Consider the following 22,320-nt stretch of genomic DNA (forward strand, 5'->3'; position numbering starts at 1 on the left):
TGCTTGGGCGTAGTTGCAAAGACACAATGTTATGAACAACTGTGGTTTCCTTCAGCAAATCTTCTGCATTTCAAGAATTTACAATGCGACAACGATAATGTGAAATAGATTGCTTTACCTAGGAAGCCTGTCAGTCGGCTGATGATGTAGAGTACGAATATGTAGACCTCAGGCCTGGCATCGTCTGGACCCAGAAGACCATACAGAGCTCCCAGCCCAATTAAGAACCCAACCACCCTTAAACAAAGAAAAAAACCACTGCAGTTCCCGTCATTCATGGCTTTGTCAAATCTAAAAACGTCATCGCTCTTAATATTTTAAAAGTCAAGGTTTTGAAAAATTCAAATAATCTCAAAATTTATAATAAAAATTTGGCAGATACTGCCTACATATTTGTGTCAGTTTATTCCCTTACTGTCTTTCTCCATTTCGTAAAATCCAACTCTGTGGATTAAACTCATAACTATTCAGGTAAAATTTTTGCTTCAAAATTATAATTAAAGAAAAAGAACATTTCTACACCATTTATAATTGTAGGACAAAGGATTTTTCTTTCTTTGAAAGGCAGATTCACATGTCCCAATTCGATCCCGGATTAATCTAGAGAAAATATAGGCCAATGCTCTGATTTCGTTGGCGCTTCAAAAGATAGATACATGGGAAAACTGTTAATCAGTTTTGGAAGAGTTTTTGTTGAAAGAGCTCAAAAATAGTGGAAAAAAATTAGTTCAAAATAGTTTTAGGACGGGTGAGCTCTCTTCAATGCATTTAGCGCCTTTATGCGCTTGTTGCAATTTATAGCCCCAACTCAATTAACCCAAGTAACGGTAAATTGAATGATTAAAAAGTTTCCTTCAAAGTTCTTCCAAGATCGATCTTGAAAGTTCCTTCAAGAATAATCATTTGTTCTTGATTACCCCAACTCGATGTCACCGCTAAAAAGTTGTTTAAAAATGAAGAGTTTGCAGTGAATGCGATGAATGGATTAAGATTTGTTTAGCGCAGTAAAAGCAGTGGATGAGGTGAAAAAAAAGTTCACCGCAATTCTTGCAAAAATTCACCGCTGATCACCACAAATCTTTCATTTTTTCCATTAAAACCTCAAATTGGTTCCTGAAAAATTGTTGGTGGCGCAAAATGTCTAAAGGCTAACCGAGTGAGCACCCATGCAACTCTGCCGTGTGGTGGACACTGGAAGTGCCATCTGGCCTTCTGGAATGCAGTTGGCTTGTCTGGCAGTGGATGAGCCCTCACTCTGAAGGCGGACACGAAAGAAGAGCTCTGAACTTTGTCACACAATCTTCCATTACAGCATTTGGCGGGTGAAGTAGAAGAGGAGGAGGACACAGCTGGCGTCTCATTCGCAGCTGCTACACCTGTTGATTAAAAAATTGCTCATGTCTCTGGGTCAAATGTCCACTCTTTCAGTCTTACACTTTCTTTTAATGAGAAAAAAATGGATACAAAAAGATATGCCAACATTTTCTATCCGAAAAAACATCTCGAATAATATGAAACAAGGGAAATCGCGGTTTCCTGATCAAAAAACAGCAACTGTTCCAACCTCGACAACAGATCTGGCAGTTTACCAGCTGTTGCTTCGCCATTTTTTAGCCTGAACAAAACATATGGTAAATAACATGAAATAACTTGAAAAAGTTTGGTAACTTTGCTCATTTTAACTCAAAAAATAGACAAAATAGCTCGTTAACCCTTAGATTTTTAAACTGTCCTCAAATAATCAACTATTGTGAAATATCCTCAGCTTACCTCAACATTACACATGAAGTTAGTATTTTGGGAGGATTAAAAACATGCGTGAATAAAACTCACTTAAATATGAGCAAAGAATGGCACCAAGCTCACCAATTAGAGAAATGGGAAATTTTGCAGAAGTCGCTATTAAGTTTAAGTTAATAGCTCTCCTAAAAACAAAAGACACAAATTACGAACTTCAAAAACAAATAATCGACGAGGTATTTAAAACTTTGCTAACACCAGAAGGCAGAAAGCAGAAAGTAACAACAACATCGTTAACAAAAACAGTTGCAATGTTTGCTAAAATTTTAGCCGTTCGTTTTATTAAAATCGTTGCCTTGTAGCTAGAAGAAAAGCAGAAAAATAAAACGTTTTTAGCGGAATCCGGAAGGGAAATCCACACGGATAAAACAGAAGAGCAGAAATAAACCCTAAATATATGATCTTTTCAGAATAAAAAAGCTACATGTGTCCTTTATTTCAAAAAATTGAATTCTAGACAACTAGCACCACAAATCATGAATAAGAACCCAAAAAATTTCATGGTACCCTGACCCACAAAATAGCAATTCTTTCCCATTTACAAAATAGATATGAGATTAACGAATCAAAATGAGAAAGCAGCAAATTAAAGGTAATTCAAAAACATGACTACAACAATTGAACTGAAATTTGTTGAAGTTGAAAATCTGTTGCTCTACAATATAAAATCAATTGAATTATTGATCAATAGTCATCAAACATAAAAATAACATAAAAACTTTTGGGTGTAGCCTAAAAAAATCATCAAATTTCAATCTAAACAAAAATAATTTTGATCTTTTTAGCTCTGACAAAAAAAACAAACAAAACAAAAATTGTGATACAAAACAGACTCCTCAAGTTGTTGTAACTTTGTTTGAAGAACATTCGACTTCTTCAAAAAGCACGGCAAAAAATTAAAATAAAGTAACAAATTAACAAGAAACATGGCAAAAAATTTTGTTGCTGCTTACAGGCGAAGTAGAAATTAGAATGCCACAATGAATTAAAACAAATCAGCGAAACACAGTTATTAATACAAATTTGCTGTTTTTGCGCTCAATGGTTGAGAAACCGTAAACTAATACATGAAACGCGCAAAAATCAGAAACATCCTGGGAGAAAAGAAGGCACCCAAAATTGAACAGGCAAAAACGAACAGAAAAAGATCAAGTACACATTTGCTTATACAAGGCTGCACACAAACGCACACACGCAATAATGAACGAATGTTTCTTTCCTGGTGTGTATCTGGAGTTCACTCCTGATAAGAAATAAAAGCTCAAACAATTGCTTGGTTTCGTTTTAAGTAAAGCAAATACTTTTTTCTATCTTTACTAGCCAAATCAGTTTTTGAGTAGTTTCTCGCTTTTTCATTTTGCTGAGCAGAAGATATACTTCTACTATCTATGTCACACGAAAACAACAGGTCCCCAAGCATCGATTTTCAGCAACGAAGTTAGGTTTAGAACAACGAAGCTGCAAAAAGATTCGTTTATTTTGCCGAATATATGCAATTTTTCCTTTCACTGCTGTCTCGGTATTTATGATGGATTTTTCTAACACCTTATCTATATGTTGGCAACTGCCTATCTTAAAAACATTGTGAAATGAATAAAAAACTTCTCTACAGCTCTAAATTAATTTTTTTTACTAGTCGCTATCAAATGGTTGTAAGGTTTATGACGCTGGGAAACTTCCAACTTGAAAGAGTTCAACTCTTTTGTTTCCTTAACTTTGAAAAATTTATCATGCTCAAATTTTTATCTTCACCTATGAAATTGAAGTTAATGTAATTTTTCTGATTCGAAACGTAAATTTGTAAATTATTTCTATTTTTGTAATGTTATAGATAGGCAAAAACTAACAGTAACCAAAAAAAACAGAGAAACTTGTACAATTAGCACTAAGTTAAGAAACCTACTCACAACAAACTACTGCAGTCTCAAGGAGCAGCGAAACAATCAATTGTTTTCTGCAGTTATTTCTCAAAAAAACTACAAATTTTCTCAAAAAGACAACATTCATCATTGCACATTTCTCAGCTGTTTCACTTCAAACTTAGAGATATATGACGATAATTGTATAAAGTGTTCTCGGGAATGAGTACAGTTGCTCAGTCAGCGACTTCAAGAAGATGTCCGCAGTCATCTCAAAAACTATCAATTGCGATGGGTTCTGATCAGAGCTTCAAAACGTAAGTGACTGCTTTTTTCCTTGCACGGAAAACTGGATAAAAGCTGTATTTTTGTCAGTTGGGGAGGTTTAAAAAGAATAAGAGAGGTGAGATTGACAACAAATTGGAATAAGCTGCAACAGAAAAACAAAAAGCTTGGACATTATCAAAATCAATTGGGGAAAAATTACTCAAAAACGTCTTGAAGAAGAATGTAAGTAAGTTAAGTGTATGGTCACAAGATAAACGCAAAACTTTAATCAATATAAGCTCAAAGTTGCATCTCGTAAAGACAAGAAGTCGTTTCTATTTGATGAATTCTTTGATAGATATTTTAAAAAATCTGATGTTGATATTCATTTAGATCATTTCAACAATTTTTTTTGCAATATGGGACAAAATCAAACGAATAATTCTAACCAGAATTAATTATGAAAACTCAAGAACCAGTAAAAAAAATGTTATCGTGGTATCAACATCAGAGGAGGAAGTTATTGAGAGAGCCGAAAACAGAAAGCAAATACAGTTTTGATAACGATGACCTAAGTTTTGTTTTCTTTTTAACTTAATGGAATCTAGTAACTCCTGTTTCAACTTTAATGATCTGATACTTAAAAGATTAAGTTTCTCCAGATTGACTGGAAATTAAAACAATCATATCAATTCTTTAGGATGATATGAAATTGATTAGTCGAACTAGATTTAATCCTTGTTACCGGTTCTTAGCAAAGTTTTGAAAAATTCATATATAATAATCTTATTTTCTTCCCTTACAAATTTTGTTTTTTAATCGAATCGAGAGTTGTTTCCGAAGTACTGTGGACTGCATCATAAAATTATTTGAAGATTTGTCTTAAAATCTCTGATGTTATGAACGCCACGAACTCTTAACAGTCTTTGACCTTATTAAGAATCTGATCATGTTGATCAAAGCAATATGCTTGACAATTGTAACTCTCCAAACATGCTATAAAGTTTTTAATTAAATTGTTGGCATCTTTTGTATACCAATTAGAGTTGTTCGTTAACAAAATTAGAAAAAAAATATTCTTGAATGCCAAAACAAGAACTACATGGTTATCAGAGATATTGTACTTAATTTTTTAGCGAAAACAATGTGAGCATTTGTTGAAAGATCTATATATAAACAAAACAATAAGCCAAATAATTTCGTGGCATCAGAAACTGATAAGCTGTATTTTTGTAAATTTTTTGCCCGTCATGCTCCTCTAACTATAGCGTTTATTTTGCCATTGAATGTGTTTGTTCATTTTATGCGCCCATCTTCAGCACAAAAACAACAACACTATCGCTGACATAACTGGAACGCTAGTAGTAAACTTCTCGTAACGTGCTTTATGTCTTTTTGAAAACAAAAATGTGAGTGTATCAACCGAATGTTTCCACCGATCGTGACAATTCGAATCGCTTTACTGTCACTTTCATGGATTGAGTATTTAATGTTGTTCTGCCGCTTTTTGTCATACCTTCTTTGACTCTGTCTTGTCATCGTTAAAAGGCGACCGGTTCCTGTCAATTTTTTTAAAATATAGTTGCCGTCGTTTGAATTTTTTTATATAGTTGCTGTCATAAAAATTATTTTTTATATATTCGCTGTCGTTAAAAAATAATAATTAATAATTTTTGGTTCCTGCGTAATCGCAGCGGAACAGCATTAGGCTACAGCGTCCTGTTCTCAGCTGCCCTTTTTCTTATTATACCCCACATTTCAGACTGTTTTATGAGCAGCATTGCTCTTTTTTGGTGACTATGGCCACTTTTTTGCGTCTGAAACTTTCACGTGGTACCATCATTGCAGCCAACATTGGTCAGGCTATGGTCAACCTGAAGCTATGGTTAAGTAAGAGCTCATCCTCACACAGACAGCTTCACGGAGGCAAGGGATTGAACTCTCAATCGTTGGCGGATGAAGCACACACCTTTCCTCTCGGCTATCACGCCATAAATTTTTTTAAATATTTTTTATATAGTTGCTGTTTTAAAAAATATATTTTTTAGTTAGTCGCTGTCATTAAAAAATATTTTTATATCGTTGCTGTCATATAGATACGATTAAGCCTATTAATATTTGCTATGGTAAAGGTAAACGAAAGTATTCTCTGCATATTTTTCATTGCTAATTATCCTATAGGCACCATTGTGGGAATATCACTAATATGTAAAGATAACAAGGAGGAACTGAGAAGTTTCCTTACGCTACGTCCTGCATAACTTTTATTCCACGAGACTTTTCGATATTTTCCTGTTTTTGGTGTAATTCCGAATCCATCACTTGAGAAATCGACCAATTCTAATCAAATGTACAATTTTTTGGATATAGAATTAGGGCTTTTGAAAGCCTTAGACGCATTCATTTGCATTATCTTCAAAATGATTAGAATAAAAGGTGAATAGAAGTGCATCAGTAGCCAAAATTCTTTGGAACCTCACTTAAGCATCACTCTCAAAAATGTCAAGCAAAAATTTATTCGTTGATTTTTGCTTGCATGTTTTTCAAGTGTTTTGCAGATATCAATACTCACATTGCAGTTCTTTTGCTTGAACCTCTGGAGCCTTAGAGATTGGCTTTATTGATTGCTCCGACCCAATTTAGTCGTGGGAGGAACTATATACTCAAGTGGGTTTTTTGTTCAAATAATTTTGGCCGATCGATATAATCATCGTAGAGAGTTGTGAGTGGCATCATTAGAAAGCAGGTACAGCACAGATTGTGGAAACAATTAGTTTTTTATTTTGTTATAGTGAGTTATCAATGTTTAAAATTTTGTGAATTGTAGACGATATTCGTTGTTTTTAATTTGAATTTTCCGTATTTGTGAACAAATCTTCGTCAATTTTGCAGCAATACGTTGAAATTGTAAAGGATATTGTTATTGATTATATCTTTAAAGATAGAGGAAAGTTGCTGAAATGTTCCATCCGAGTTGCTTGGCTAGAAGTTTTGCTAACTTTTTTCATAATTGACATTTTTTTTGTCAAAAATGAGACCAGATGTGTTTCTCTTTAGCACATTTTTTTTTAATTTGCTGGAAGTAAATGCCTTAAAACTCCGGTCATTTTCCTTGTGAGCACAAAAAGAGAGCTAGTTTTACTCCCACTAGCTTTACGAGTCCTCTGTAATTTTAACTTTGCCAGTCTTCACAAATTTATACTCGATGATTATACAAAATGCATTTTTCATTTTTTGAATTACTGCAAAATTTCCTTTGAAAATTAATCTTTTTCACAACCATTTAAACAATTGAGTGTTTTTTAAAAGGCGCAGCAATATCAGCGCAGGTCTTGATCTCCCCAAGAATCCTTACCGTAAAAACTCTTTTAGATTTTAATGGGTCGCGGCATTTTTTTTCACAATATCCCCGCATTTAGAGATTTTATGTAAACCACTGACATAAATTTCAAATCAGGGCTCAAACATCAACAGATTCTATATACAAAAATGAGGCCGCACGAAAAAGTGTTATAGTTTTAGAGTTAAGCTTATTGTTTCTATGGCTCTGACCAATTATTTTCGTAAAATTTTATGTAATTCTGCTTTCATGTGTTGTGCTTTCATGTGTTGTACTTATGTTCTGCTTTCATGTGTTGTACTTTTTGTAGTCCATTGAATTAGTCTCCCCTATCAAAGATCCAGCTGGATTTTAAGAGGTATAAATGAACCTAATGATGCTTTGAGTTGTTATGTGATGTCTCTCTTTACTTAGAATTTATGTGCTTTAAAAAAATGTCGGTGAATTTTTGAAATTTGCAACTATTTTATATTATTTCCCTCAACTTCTGGCGTAGTCTAAGTAAAAACAGGCTGAAGCTCTAATCTTGTGAGTTATCAAATAATGTTAAAAACGATTCATTTTTAATTTAATGGTTTCTTGTTTGATAGTACGAGTTTTTAATTTTTTTTCATTTTTTGGGCGTATTTGCACATTTTATAGGTTTATTTTGATTCTTTGTCAAATTACCACATTATTGACATGCAAAGTTGGGAAGACGCAAAGCGCTTTAAAAAACGTATTTGAGTAGGTTAATAGTTTTTTGTCTAGCTTATGCGCTGGAATACAATTTTGGGCTGAGACACAGTTCTCTCGCAAAATTTGGTGATTTTTTTTTGTTCTCTAATCTTTTTCTCTCCTTTTGCTTTTGTACATCACCATAAAACTCTATCTCACTAATTAGAAATCTCAACTATTTTTGTTGACTTGAACATTATTTTCTCTCTTGGTTATATGATTTGACTGATGGCTTCGACCAATTGTTTTTCGTTGCCAATTCTACAAAGTCTTTTTTACAGGGAAGACTTGATGTTCAACTGTTTTTGCAGGCACTATATTATAACTATAAGGCCCTGAACACTGTGGTGTTATGAGGTCGTTTGTGAAATTTCGGCTTCTGCCTGTATTTGTTGTTATTTTGTAGTCTCAAGACTTAGTTTCATTAATTTTAGAACCACTTAGCTTCCTGAGGTTGTGAAACTTAACCCATACTTTCAGTTGAAATCTTTAGTTTGTTTTGAGTTTTCAGATATCTGTTCCCTTCAACATACTTTTGAGCTTCTCCCTTTAGTAAATCGTTTTGCGGTCCAGTTTTAGCTTAGTCTCTGTAAAGACCAGTAACAACCCGTTTCCAGTGAGCTATAATTTGATTTTGACACCAATTTTAGTTTCAAATATTTGTTTCTGGGCTTTGTTAGTACTATTACTACGAGATATCATAAAATGTGTGAGAATACGTTTGAAGGATTTTTCTTTTCTTTTTAATTTATAAAATTAATGGTTGGTCCCCTTGGCTTTGAAATACTGCGTAATTGAACCATCTTAATGCTCTTAGTGACAAGTCTCAAATTTGAAAGGCTTCGTTGCCATTTTTGCGCCAAGTTGATTGGAGTTTGTTAATTCTGCCGGTTTTTGTCCCTCTTTTTGTAGTCCTATGACGTGTAATGAATAATGTCAAGTCTCAGTTGTTTCCTTTGGAGATATAAGTGAACGTTTAAGTGGTTTCGGTTAATATCTAATGATAATAGTCACTTCGAAACTAATTGATTCCAAAAATGGAAACCTAATTTTGAGCTTCTCAACTTCGCATTGTTTTGGCTTTTTTGTCGACCTGTTACTGAGTCGGATTGAGGACAGTTCCCATATTTTTTCTAATGAAGTGTAGGTTAAACCATTCTTGGCTAGATTACATCTGATGCGAGGTTGATTCTGTTATTTTTTTGATATAGACAACGAGTTTTGGTCGTAATTAATGTTCATTATTTGATTTTTATTATTGTATTTTCTAGTAGTCCTATTAACAACAAATTTCATCGGCCCTCTAGCGTGGCATTATGGTATCCTTTTAGTGATTTATTGAACGATAAGTATGTTTTTGAAAGTTTTCTATCTCTTCATCATTTGGTAGGCAATTAATTTAAGATTGTGGATGAACGGGCTCGGAACATTAAGTACGTACGCACATTACCGAGCCTCCTTGTTTTATTTAAAATTCAGAAAGCTTTTTTTTGTGATTGGACAGAATAATAGGAGGTTGCGCAACTTTGGGCATGATATTTTACACAGATAATAACACACGTCCAGATATTCGTGTGTTTACCAGACATTCGAGGGCTTATTTTCAGAATTTCGTGAGTTCATTTTCCGAAACCCCCTTCCCGAAGTTTTAGCTTGAGCGAGTGGCTTCAGATAGAATCATCACAAAGCTCATCATTATGTATCGTACTAACAATTTTCGTATCTGTGTTAATTTAAGTCTGATATGCATTAGTAGTTCAAAAAGTTCATTAATTACTCAAATTTCATAAGCAAACTAAGATCAAAAGCAATTTTTATTATAACTTTACTGCCAAACTCTTGCAACGAATGTCCACATTTGAGATTCATTTTAGTCCACTTTAGCTTTTACATAACTTGACGAAAGCGTGTTGCAGTATATAGAGATCGTTAAAGCGGCCAGCAGTAAAGCGGCAAAAGGATATTAGGCCAAAGGAATCCGTTTTCGTAAGATTTTGCGAAATTAATTCAGCACTAATTTGAAACACTTGAAAGGCGCTTCAAAATCCACGTGACAACATATGATAGTGTAAATCCGTAAGATCAGGGTCATAAGGCAAAGGAGTTAAAAACCTTGATACATGTTAGAATTTTGATTCGAGTTGAAGACTTAAACTTAGTATTATTAGAAAGTTTAAATTACCAAATTAATCTGACAAAGGTAAATTGATTCAAGTCACCAATACTGATATAAATGAAACTTCAAGAAATGGTGCTGCGAATCAATACTCGGTTCAAACTGATGATTCTACATAACTATTATTAGAGTTAGATTAATTGATGTAAAATCTTCCCAGCATGTATTAAATGATTATGAAATCTCCGGAAGTGTGAATGAATTCTTAGAAAAGTGCAAATGCATTCCATTTATGGTTTCCTTTGCGACTGATTTGCAGAAGCAAACCATATTGGGTAATCCTTGCGACCCCCACTATAAATCATGGTGCTAAGATTAGTTTTGTATCTTGACTTTTTCACACTGATAATGGGTATAAATACAGCTGATTTTTGAGTCCTTTTTCATCCCCAAAATCAAATCACCATCTTGATCTAATAATCACATCTCTCCAGTAAACCTATGAATTCTACTGTATAATATCATTCTTGTTATTCTCTCATTTTGAGAAATTAATTTTGTCTACTTAGTTATAAACATTTTTTATTCCGCTTGCGAAAACCCATATCACAACAGGGAATGGGCCCAGAAATTTTCTAAGTCTTAAAACTAATTTCTAAAACAAAACTAATTTGTTGTTGACAGTCATAATCCTTTTCTGCTTAGTACCTTTTCTTTTCACAACTGTTTTGCCTGCTCAAACTATGATGGATCGACAGACAGTGAAGCTGCTGACCTACACAGGAAAGGCACAGGACTTTCCAATCTGGAGCACAAGATTTGTGGCAATGATGCAGACGAAGGGACTCTACAAATCAGTACTTGGGACAGAGGAGCAACCCAACGAGCCTGCACCACTAGCCAATGGGGCGAGCAATGATGAAAAGAAGAACCACAAGGTGCTGAAGGATGCATATGAGAAGGAAGTTGCAGACATCAAGGAGAAACGGAACAATGTGTGGTGCCATCTGGCACTGACTCTAGATGCAGCACCCCTCATGCTGATGAGACATGACTGTGTGGGAGATGACGGCATCGGAGATGGAGCAAAGGCTTGGAAGCTTTTGCAAGAGAAGTTTCACAGTGTGGAGCCGCCAATAGTGGTGACTTTGGTGGCACAGCTTGCTCAACTGCAGCTCGAGGATGCTGAGATTTGGATAGCTTCTTCATCAGAGGACAGAAGTTGCTCACAAGGCTACAAGAAGCAGGGGAAGCAGTCTCAGAGACCCTCTTCAACGCCTTGCTCCTCAATGGTATGCCAATGAGGTATGAAAATTTTGTTATACAGGAAAGCTTTAACCCGACAACGAACTTCACAGAGTTGAGGAAAAGGCTTCAGAATTTCCATGAGAGCACAGCACAGAGGCACAAAGGACAAAGTGGTTCAGTGGCACTGGCAGTGAAGCGTGACTTCAAAAAGGGACCCAAGAAAGGAAACTGCTTTGTGTGTGGGATCCCTGGACACTTTGTCAAGGACTGCAGGAGGCAAGAGACAGCACAATGCAGCAAGTGTGGTGAGAAGGGTCACCTAGACAGGGCATGCAAGAGACAAAGAGATGGAGGCAAACAGGAGTCAGTGGCATTGGGTTCAACATTGGCTTCACCAGACGAAGAATACTGGGCAGCTCTTACCCAGTGGAAGACAGCAGGCATGCTAGTGGGCAGTGGTTGTACAGATCACAGAGTGACGAAAATCGATGCGTTCTTGGACTTTGTGCCCATTAAATCAGTGGTCAAAAATCCCAACGGAGAGGCTTCCAGAGTGGTGAGCAGAGGCTCTGTGAGGATCAACACACCCTCAAACAAAGAAGAATTTCAATGCGAACTCAAAAACTTTTTGTTTGCACCGGACTATTCTTCAAACCTCCTATCAGTCTCAAGAAGCACGGAGTGGGGACATAGTTTCACTTTCGAGAAAGGAAACAGCTGCATGAAACTCCAGAAGGGAACTCGGGTAAAACTAACACAAGTAAATAATTTGTTTTACTTACCCTGCAGCGTTCTAGAATTCAAGACGAGTTCCAACAGCGTGAAACTTGACAGTGCAAGGAAGTGGCACTGACGATTGGGTCATTTGAATCAAGCGGATGTGGTCAAGACTGCAACAGAGACAGTGGGGAAACTCGATGATGTATGCAATGTGTGTGCATTGGCCAAGATCACAGAGACTCCAGTACCAAGGGTGACAGAGACCCAAACAGAAGAGAAGCTGGAGAGGGTGTTCACAGACGTGATTGAACCTTTCAGAGTAAAGTCAATTTCAGTGTTCCGGTTCTGCATTGTGTTTGCAGACCAGTACGCGAAGTTTGTGTTTGTAGACTTGCTTAAGGCAAAGAGCGAAGCACTGGCCAGCCTGAAGAAATTTGTTCTCAGGGTGGGACGCCCAAGAAGCTGAGGCAAGACAATGCGAAGGAGTTTCTCTCAGAGCAGTTCAAGGCATAATGTTTAGATGCAGGCATTCTACAGGGGAAGACCATAAGAGAAACGCCACAACAGAATGTGATAGCTGAGAGGTGCAACAGGACACTGCCGGAGGTGGCAAGATGTTTGCTCATTGACTCAGGACTTCCCAAGATGATGTGGGGAGCAGCAATTCTTCACGCAACAAGGATCAGGAACTTGGTTGTGAGACGACGAGAAGAAAAATGACCAGCAGAGCTGATGCGAGGTATAAAACCTAAGCTTTCAATTAGTAAACTATCTATTTTTGGTTGCACAGTCTTCATGAGGAAGCGGAACAGAGGTGTCAGCAAACTTGAACCCAAGGCACTGGAAGGAAAATTGCGGGTTACACTGAAGGAGACAACAGATACCTGCTGTACGTACTCAACACACGCAAGGCTGTGGCAGTTCGAGATGTGATCATCAAGGAGTCCGAAGTGGGCTCAATCCCTGACAACACAGAGACGCCCGACCTACTAGTTGAGGGGTCACAACAACTGGAGATCTGGCACCCAGATGATGGTCATCAAAACGATGGCAAGAAAGAGGAGCAGGGTACATCTACTGCAATAAAGGAAGAGTGGCATGACGCAGAACACTCAAGAAACGTGAACACTCAAGAAACGACACTGAGACGATATGCCTCAGATGTTGAGGAAGCAGAACTGGATGAAGAATCTACCGCAACAAGAGGGAGTCTCAGAGACTCTGAGTCACTGGAAGACAGTGAAACGGAGGACTTCTCACAGACAGTTGGCTTCTATGAAGAGGCACTGGGGCAAGGGGACAGGGCAGAGCCCAGACGAGGGACACCAGCAAGGAATGTTTCGCATTTTTTTGGAGAAGTCAGGGCCCATCTTGCTGTGACTGAGGGTAACTATGTGGAACCCAAAACAGTCTACGAAGCCAAGCGAGCTGACGAATGGGACCAGTGGTACCGGGCAATAAATGACGAGGTCAATGCACTCTAAGACGACGAGACTTGAGACCTTGTGAGACCACCCACAGACAGGGACGTCATACCGGGCAAATGGGTCTACAAAGTGAAATTGGGACCCAGTGGTCAAGTCGACAAATACAAAGCACGCTATGTGGCGAAAAGTTTCAAGCAAGTAGAAATCCTGGACTACTTTGAGACTTTTGCGCCTAATTGTAAGCCAGAGACATTCAGGATTCTACTTCAGCTATCAGCGAAGCAGGGCCATTTGATGCACCAAATTGATGTCAAGACTACTTTCCTGCACTCACCAATCGAGGAAAAAGTGTATCTGGAACAGCCACAGGAGTTTGTAAAACGCGGATCAGATGGGGAGAATTTAGTATGTCGACAAAATAAATCAATTTATGGTTTGAAACAGGCTGCTAACAACTAGTATAAAGAGCTGGCAAACATCCTACTGAGACAAGGGTTCACCAGAAGCAGGAACGATCACTGCTTGTTCGCAAGATCAGAGACAGAGGATCACACCTTCATCTTGGTCTGGGTTGACCACATCATAGTAGCATCAAGAAGTATGACAGTGATCTCTGATGTCAAGAAGGCACTAGAGGCAAAATTTCAAATGGAAGACAGAGGGAGACTACACTGGTTTCTGGGCCTTAGAATCAGACAAGAAGAGGGCAAAGTCACAGTTGACCAAGAACGCTACATAGAAACAATGCTTGTGTGGTTTCAAATGGATCAATGCAAAACCTCAAGAACTCCAGCTGATTTGAATTTGAAACTTCAGACAGCACAAAACAGAGACGAAGAAGAGGACCAGAGATCTACATAAGCTTGGTTGGATCACTTCTTTATCTGGCCAAACAGACGAGGCCAGACATCATGTTCACAGTCAACATTCTGTCCAGGCACATGAACGCACCTACCAATCAACACTGGCTATGCGGAAAACGACTTCTGCGATATCTTCAAGATTCAAAAGGTTTAAAAATTACTTACATAAAAGAGGCTATTTATGATTTAGTGGGGGAAAGTGATGCAGACTGGTCTGGAGATGTGAACGACAGAAAATCAACAACGGGCTATTACTTCAAGCTCAACGGACGTGGCGCAGCACTCAGCTGGGTTGTCAGGAAGCAGGCCACAGTTGCCTTTTCTTCATCAGAAGCAGAATATCAGGGCATGGCAGCAGCAGTTCAGGAAGCACTCTACCTGAAAAAACTTCTAGAGGATTTTGACATCCAACAGAAACGTCCAATAGCAATTGGAGAGGAGAACCAAAGTTGTATCAGACTTTGCCAAAACCCAGTCATGCACAAGAGGAGCAAGCACATCGAGACAAAGTTTCACTTCATTCGGGACAAGACGGAGGATGGGACTATTTCAATTCATTACGTTCCTACAGACAAAATGGCAGCGGACATCTTCACAAAGTCCTTACCCATTCCGAAAGTGGAAACATTCAGAGCACTTTTTATGGGAACAGACTCTACGCAATTAACTCAAGTCTGAGTGGGGGTGTTAGAATTTTGATTCGAGTTAAAGACTTAAACTTAGTATTTTTAGAAATTTTTACTTACCAAATTATTCTGACAAAGGTAAATTGATTCAAGTCACCAATACTGATAGAAATGAAACTTCATGAAATGGTGCTGTGAATCAATACTCGGTTCAAACTGATGATTCTACATAACTATTATTAGAGTTAGATTAATTGATGTAAAATCTTCCCAGCATGTATTAAATGATTATGAAATCTCCGGAAGTGTGAATGAATTCTTAGAAAAGTGCAAATGCATTCCATTTATGGTTTCCTTTGCGACTGATTTGCAGAAGCAAACCATATTGGGTAATCCTTGCGACCCACACTATAAATCGTGGTGCTAAGATTAGTTTTGTATCTTGACTTTTTCGCACTGATAATGGGTATAAATACAGCTGATTTTTTAGTCCTTTTTCGTCCCCAAAATCAAATCACCATCTTGATCTAATAATCACATCTCTCCAGTAAACCTATGAATTCTACTGTAAAATATCATTCTTGTTATTCTCTCATTTTTAGAAATTAATTTTATCTACTTAGTTAAAAACGCTTTTTATTCCGCTTGTGAAAACCCATAACCCAACAATACACTTTACTACTTTTAAAGTTTTTGCATCATTCTAACCAACCTCCTCCTTTGCCTCCTTCCTTTCTCTCATGCTCAGCTTCATTTTTAAATTACACTGAAAAAATAAATTATAGAAAACCATATGAATTAATCCAGTTTCTCTAAAATTCTTTCACAGTTTCTGCAATGTCTTCCCAGGTGGCTTTACAAAATACAGTCAATAGTTCACTTAAATGGTAAATGGTTCTTCAATAAAGTGTTCTTCTTCTTTTTAAATCAACTAGGCTACGATTTTTTTTTATATTATAGCCCATTGGATCGGTATTTGTACAGTGAAGTTTTGACTAAAGCAATGTATCATTTTATTATACGTTGCTTTAGTCAAAACTTCAGTGCACAAATACAGATCCAATGGGCTACATTATCAAAAAAATCGTCAAATTGATATAAACTGAATATAATCAAAAGTATGCAATAAGTGAACCATTGACTGTATTTTGCAAAGCAAACCAACCTGGGAAGACATTGCAGAAACTGTGAAAAAAATCTAGAGAAACTGAATCACTCGATATTGTCAATTGGATTTTAAAGCGCCTTTTTTAGTGTTTTACTTGGTGTTCGTTTAATTTCCACAGAATCTAAGTCGTATAATTATGCCAAAGGTAAACAAAAGTTGACTTCTCTAAACTTTTTGCTGCATAATATCCCATCCTTGTTTTGATAATTATTTGATCTCAGTTTATAAAAATAATCTCCCTTGCTTTTCTCTTACAAGTCCGTACCATAATCTATTGCATTAGACTTCTCATTTCGAGTTTCTGATTTAAATTTGTGAATAGTTTATAAAAATCATACTTCACAACAAACTTGATAACTTGAAAAAAATTCTTGAAACTAATGGATTAAAAATTCTCGGACAATTATGAATTTACTGGCGGCATGGGCACCAAATCTATTTTGTGTTTAAGAGTTAGGGAATAGATTCAAAAATGGTTCTTCGAACTTTTTTAGCTCAGCTGCTCAATTTCGTCTCCTGCCGAACGTTAAGAATATCAGAATGATAACAGCCGTTAGTTAGGCCTATATTGCTCATGCTATTAAAGGAGCAGGGTCTTCTTTCGATTTTGTCCACTGAAATCTTCTTACGTCGCAAAATGACGGATAACTGTCACCCAAAAATTCAAGCAACTCAACAAACTCTCTGCACTTGTTACCAATGTCAAATTAGGTCATCTCAAAACAAGTTCTTTTATTTCCCATTTAGCTCCAATTCCCAATTTGAGGTAGTTCAACTTATTTGACTAGGAGTTCCTCTTGTTTTTTCAAACTTACTGTTTTGAGCTACCTAAGTTTCCCCTGTCTAAAAGGATTGCCTCAAAAATTAAAATTTAGCCTTCTAACTATACCTAATTAACTTGCTCCTATCTCTCTGAAGAAAACGCCAATTCCTCCAGCGCTGACACAATTGTTTTTCTTAATTTTTTCACATCGCTTCGGAGGGTCATGTTTGTTATACCAAAAAGTCACTCGACTTGAAGTAAAATCAACTTTTGGTCTGTGGTAAGAAAGTTTATGTAACAAAAAAGATGGCACACCCGTCACTGGAACCAATATTTGCTGTGTAAAAATCTCACTCAAGTAATTCTGAACAATCTCAATGCCGCATTTCAGTGCCGCATTAAGGAATTTAATGTATTACGTGCGAGTAATAATATTACGTGTGAGTAATAATGAGTAGTAATTAATGCATTGACTCTCCCATTCAGGTTTCAAAAAAATTTGTTGTGATCCTACAATCGATCTCCTGACTTTATAACTCTGGTACCAATGCAATTTGTTTCGGTCTTTTATATCTATCATATTTCCTCCTTGTGTTCATAATTGTCTTCATTTGTTATATAACTTTAGTTTAGTCATGAGCTTTCCAAACAGCCACCTACAATTAGAGAGTAATAAAACTAAAAAACATTCAAGTTCGAAATTATTTCCTTAAATTTAGTTTGCAGTTTTTATCTTAAATCCGATTGGTCTTGCTATAGAAAAAGACGTCACCGGACTTTCGCCTCATAGGATATCATAACTGAAGCATAGACATCACATTTTAGCCAGAACTGAATCTTGGTATCGCAATGGTAAAATCTCTCATGTGTCCACGTTTGCCGCATAATATTTGAGCAGAATTTCTTTAATCTAAGGTTTTTATTGTAATTTGCAAAAAACACAAACACTTACTTGGTATCTTTACTTCTTGTAAGACAAGACCAATGGTATTATAAACCTAACTTACATGCATAAAAAATTGTTATGCAAAAAGTAACTAACTGACTTTAGTTGTCTGAAAACTGTTAGATCAGTAAAAGTTGCCTGTTTCTCGTAGCTGATACCCGGAGTAGCAAAACTCAAGAATTGAGTCGTAGATTAGAAATATTGTACTGCGAGGCTCGATTGTTTCAGCTGGATTAAAAGCAGCATCGAGTGTTTATTAAAAAATTAATTTAAATTTTATAAATACCTGTTCAACTATTTGGATGAAAACTTTGCAAATATAAACAGCTCATATTGGCAAAATCGGGTTTATATGTCTGGCGAACATTTATTCTTGTCATTGTCAAATGGACTTCACCTATTGCTGCCTTCAATGCAGCCTATGTAAGATAGAGAGCGTTCACAGATTCACAAAACCTGGCACAAAATTGAAAATGTTGTTAAAAAAGTGGGTCATTTTTGATCGAAGCTCAAATGAACACCCAAACACTTGCTGAAACGTGATTTTTATTTGAAAGGGTGGAGGTTGTTTTGATGTTCTTTGTGCGAATACAGAACGAATCAGCGTAGGAAACCATTAAATTATCCGATAAAGTTCAGAAATAGTTTCCACAGTCCTCAAAATTTCAAAAAGAACACTAAATATCCATACACAGAAATTATTGACGATATTAGAACTTCGGCTAATATAGGCTCAAAAAGTAGGGTTAAAACATCAGCCCTATAATAATGAAACTTAACATTAAAACGAAAATAAAAACAAGAATCTGATAGAGAGCAAAATCAAGAAACAATATAAAAAAAGAAAAGGAAACCAGAAAATAAAAACTATAGGAAGCAATTATTCAAATTTTTTACAATTCCATACACTCGGTTTCGAGATTGATAACAAAAGACCTACTAGATGAATTAAAACTTCCATATTTTGAATTATGGGCATAACATTTGAGCAAAATTTTTTTAGTCTAAGGTTCATTATTCTAAACTGCATAAATGCATCTACTTGGTATCTTTACTAGAAAAACAAAAAAATTAGGCTTTAAACAGGATTCGAAAACTAAAAACCAGGTTAATAAAGTTCAGATATAACGCCGCAGCGCATTTGTTCATGCTCATTTTTTTTAGAAAACTCATCTTCAAGTAAATAAACTGGTCAGACGAATAGAAGCGATAAGTTTTCATGTTCACAGCATTTGCAAAAATTGATACGCATTATGTTTACTGAACAGTCAGTATTTTTAAAATCGTATTCATTTTTAACTGACCTCAAGGGGCAAAAATTTTCGAAGCTCAATTAACACGGTAATTATACCGCAAACTTTCCAATCTTGGTTAAAGATACCGCAAAAACGGAAGAGAATAACAGTCTTTGCTGGTTAAAGAAAATCTCATCGAACTTTTTAATTGTCTACAATTGTTATCGGAAAAAGGCAATTTTAGAGATGATTTGAAGCAAGCATGTAGAAGCGTAAAGTTCTGATAAAACCAAATAAAGTTTCCAATTTGCTCAAGGAGCAGCAAAGTTCAAGAATATTAAACATTAACAACAGCCAAGATGAACAACTGACATATACCGTCGTCCCTTATTGTTATTTCAAAAAATTGAAGCATGCTCATCAAATAAGGAAAAAAATGGAAAAATAAGTCCAATTCAACAAGAGATTGTCGTAGAATTTCTTTGGACCCTATGTGAACAAAAAGGTGGAATATTAGTCCCTCTGTTCTTTTTGTGAGATAAGACCAATTTTATTTTATACCTAACTTATATACATAAAAAATTGATTTGCAAAAAGTAACTGACTTTTTAGTTGTCTGAAAATTGATTAAATCAGTAAAAGTTGCCGGTTTCTCGTAATTGAAACGCAAAGTAGCAAAACTCAAGAAAAGAGTCATGGATTTGAGAAATATTGTACTGCGAGGCTAAAATATTTCAGCAAGATGAAAAGGTGCGTCGACTGTTTTTTTAAAAAATTTAATTTAGTTTTGTTAAAGGCCTGTCCCACTATTTGGATGAAAACTGCAAAAATAATCAGCTCATTTTTGGCAAAATTGTGTTTATATGGCTGGCAAAGAATTATTCTTGTCACTGTCAAATGTAATCCACCTATTGCTGTTTTCAATGAAGCTTATGTATGATAGAGAGCGTTCATATATCCACAAAATCTGGCACAAAAATGAAAATGTTGTTAGGAAAGTGGCTCAATTTTGATCGAAGCTCAAATGAACACCCAAACACTTGCTGAAACCTGCTTTTTGTTTAGAAAGTGTAGAGGTTGTTTTCGATGTTCTTTGTGCCAATATAGAACGAATCAGCGGAGGAATCCATTAAAACATCCGATAAAGTTCAGAAATTGTATCCACAGTCCTCAAAATTCCAAAAAAGAACACTAAATGTTCACACATATTTTATTGACGAGATTGGAATTTCACGTAATCTAGGCTCAAAAAGTAGGTTGAAAACATAATAAAAAAATCATAGAAATGAAAATAAAGCCAAGAGTCTGACAGAAAATAAAATCAAGAAAAATAAAAAAAAGGAAACAAGAAAATTAAAAAGTATTTAGTCATTCTTTTTACGATTCCAAACATTTGGTTTTGAGAGCGACAACAAAAGACCCACTAGTGGCCATTGTAATATTTGATTATTCAGACCGAGAGAGGATTACTTTTAATTTAAGTTTAAAACGATATTTGAACAGAAAATTTTTTTTCAGAAAAGTCTTAGGTTTTTTGTCTTAAAATTTGGTTATATCATGAAAAGTTAGCCCGCTCACTAAGTGTTTCTGTAAAATTGAAAATAAGTGAGTTGTTCATTGGAAATTATCTGTTGTGCTTCTCATTGGCAAATAAAGATATAATAATTTGACAGATAGGAACATTGGTGGATTTTTTCAAATTTATTTGAATTTTTTGTTGATATTGTTCTTTTAGAGTATTGCACAAACAATTTGACAAATGACTTAGAGCCAATCGATTACCAGAAGCGGAAAAGAGAATGGTTACTTGAATTCAAGAAGTCACATAGCAAAAGATGATGAAAAAAAAATAAAAAGTTCGCAAGAATTGGAAAAACGGCTGAAAATCATTGCATATCTTGACAAAAGTCAATTTAATTTAGCCAAAACCTGTCTTTAGAAATTGATTTTGGACATCACACTTGTTTGAAATCAAGTATCAAGTATGAATAAACTATGGAATAGAGAAATGAAATGATTCACCCCTGCTAACACTGGCACTTTGTGTTGATGCTTGCCTATGGGTAAACTCTCCCCCATTCACGTGATCATTTCCAGGTCCACTTTGATTGGTCGAACCTTCCACCACTAGTTCGCCCATGCGTTATATGATAAGTTTAATTTTAGCTTTGACACTATAATGAGCTAATAAATCTACGGGAAGCACAAATTTTTCCCTAGACACCATTGAATTCAAGTGTGGTACTAGGTGACAATTTGGGTGTTGTGCTGATTGTGTTGTTGTTGTTGTTGATGTTGCAACTGATAAATGTAGAAATTGTGCAAGAGAAATAATAAATGTCGATATTGGCTCTAGAGAGATCTCTTGATGTGAGTTAAGATCTGCGGACAATTTGCAGCCTCTACTAATGTGAAAGGTTGAGGTCTAAAGAGACTTGCGATCGTAAAATAGCTTATCTCTTGTGCACCAGAATAGAAGAGTCAATGCAAGTGCCTGTGTAGTATATGACTGAAGAACTGTAGAGAAAAAATATTGGTATTAATTTTTCATCTATGATCGACGTAGTTTAAGAGCTGTTTAAAAGGCATGTCTTCACAATTCTATACCTGCGCTCACTTCAGCTCAGCAATTGTTCAAAAAGCTGGCGTAAAATCTCGACGCTTAAAAATCTCTCAAAATTTGTTGTATGCGTTATTTGTCCGTAATTTCAGAGGCATAATTGAAAGCGGTACAGTGTATGAAGCCCGTTTGAAGCGTCATTTGAGAGCAAAAAGCTTTGTTGTAAATTAAGTAAATTAATTTGTATTGTTTAAAGTTTTCATTAAAAGTATGCTAACATTATGATCAACTTTCATTTGAACTCTAGTATAAGCCAAAAACATCCAGTGACGATTGAAGCAAGAAAACAGATTTAATTATGGTTAATAGTTTAAACTTACTCTTCGAATAATATACCATAAATTAAATATGAACTACTGAACATTTGAAGTAATAAGTTTCAAAGAATCGTCAATAATTGACTAAGAAAGCCTCATCTCAAAAGGAAATCTTGAAGGAAGTCTGAAATTCAAAAATAATATTTCTCTCCACCGACGTCGTAAACACATTAAAAATGAATGATTTGAGAAATAAAATAACGAAGCCGATGATTGAAGAAGTTCAAATTGGAGGGTTTGAAAGCGGATAAAATCAATAGATTAATTCCTGAGCTCACACTTGATTGT

General features: G+C 35.8%; 1 protein-coding gene across 1 annotated transcript in view; it reads right to left on the reverse strand.

Annotated features, from left to right (window-relative positions):
• The window catches only part of LOC142358721 (sodium/hydrogen exchanger 9B2-like), a 64,418-nt gene extending 42,412 nt beyond the window's left edge, over window positions 1–22,006 (reverse strand). Inside the window, exons 1-3 of the mRNA XM_075410258.1 lie at window positions 21,118–22,006; window positions 1,154–1,376; window positions 119–237 (exon numbers count right to left, since the gene is read on the reverse strand). Coding sequence (XP_075266373.1) covers window positions 119–237; window positions 1,154–1,376; window positions 21,118–21,235 — 460 coding nt within the window. The 5' untranslated portion in view covers window positions 21,236–22,006. The remainder of the gene's footprint in view (window positions 1–118; window positions 238–1,153; window positions 1,377–21,117) is intronic.
• Between the last annotated feature and the right edge of the window lie 314 nt (window positions 22,007–22,320).

The sequence above is a fragment of the Convolutriloba macropyga genome, chromosome 2 (assembly GCF_964194025.1).
Source record: "Convolutriloba macropyga chromosome 2, txConMacr16.3, whole genome shotgun sequence".
Classification (NCBI taxonomy): Eukaryota; Metazoa; Xenacoelomorpha; order Acoela; family Convolutidae; genus Convolutriloba; species Convolutriloba macropyga.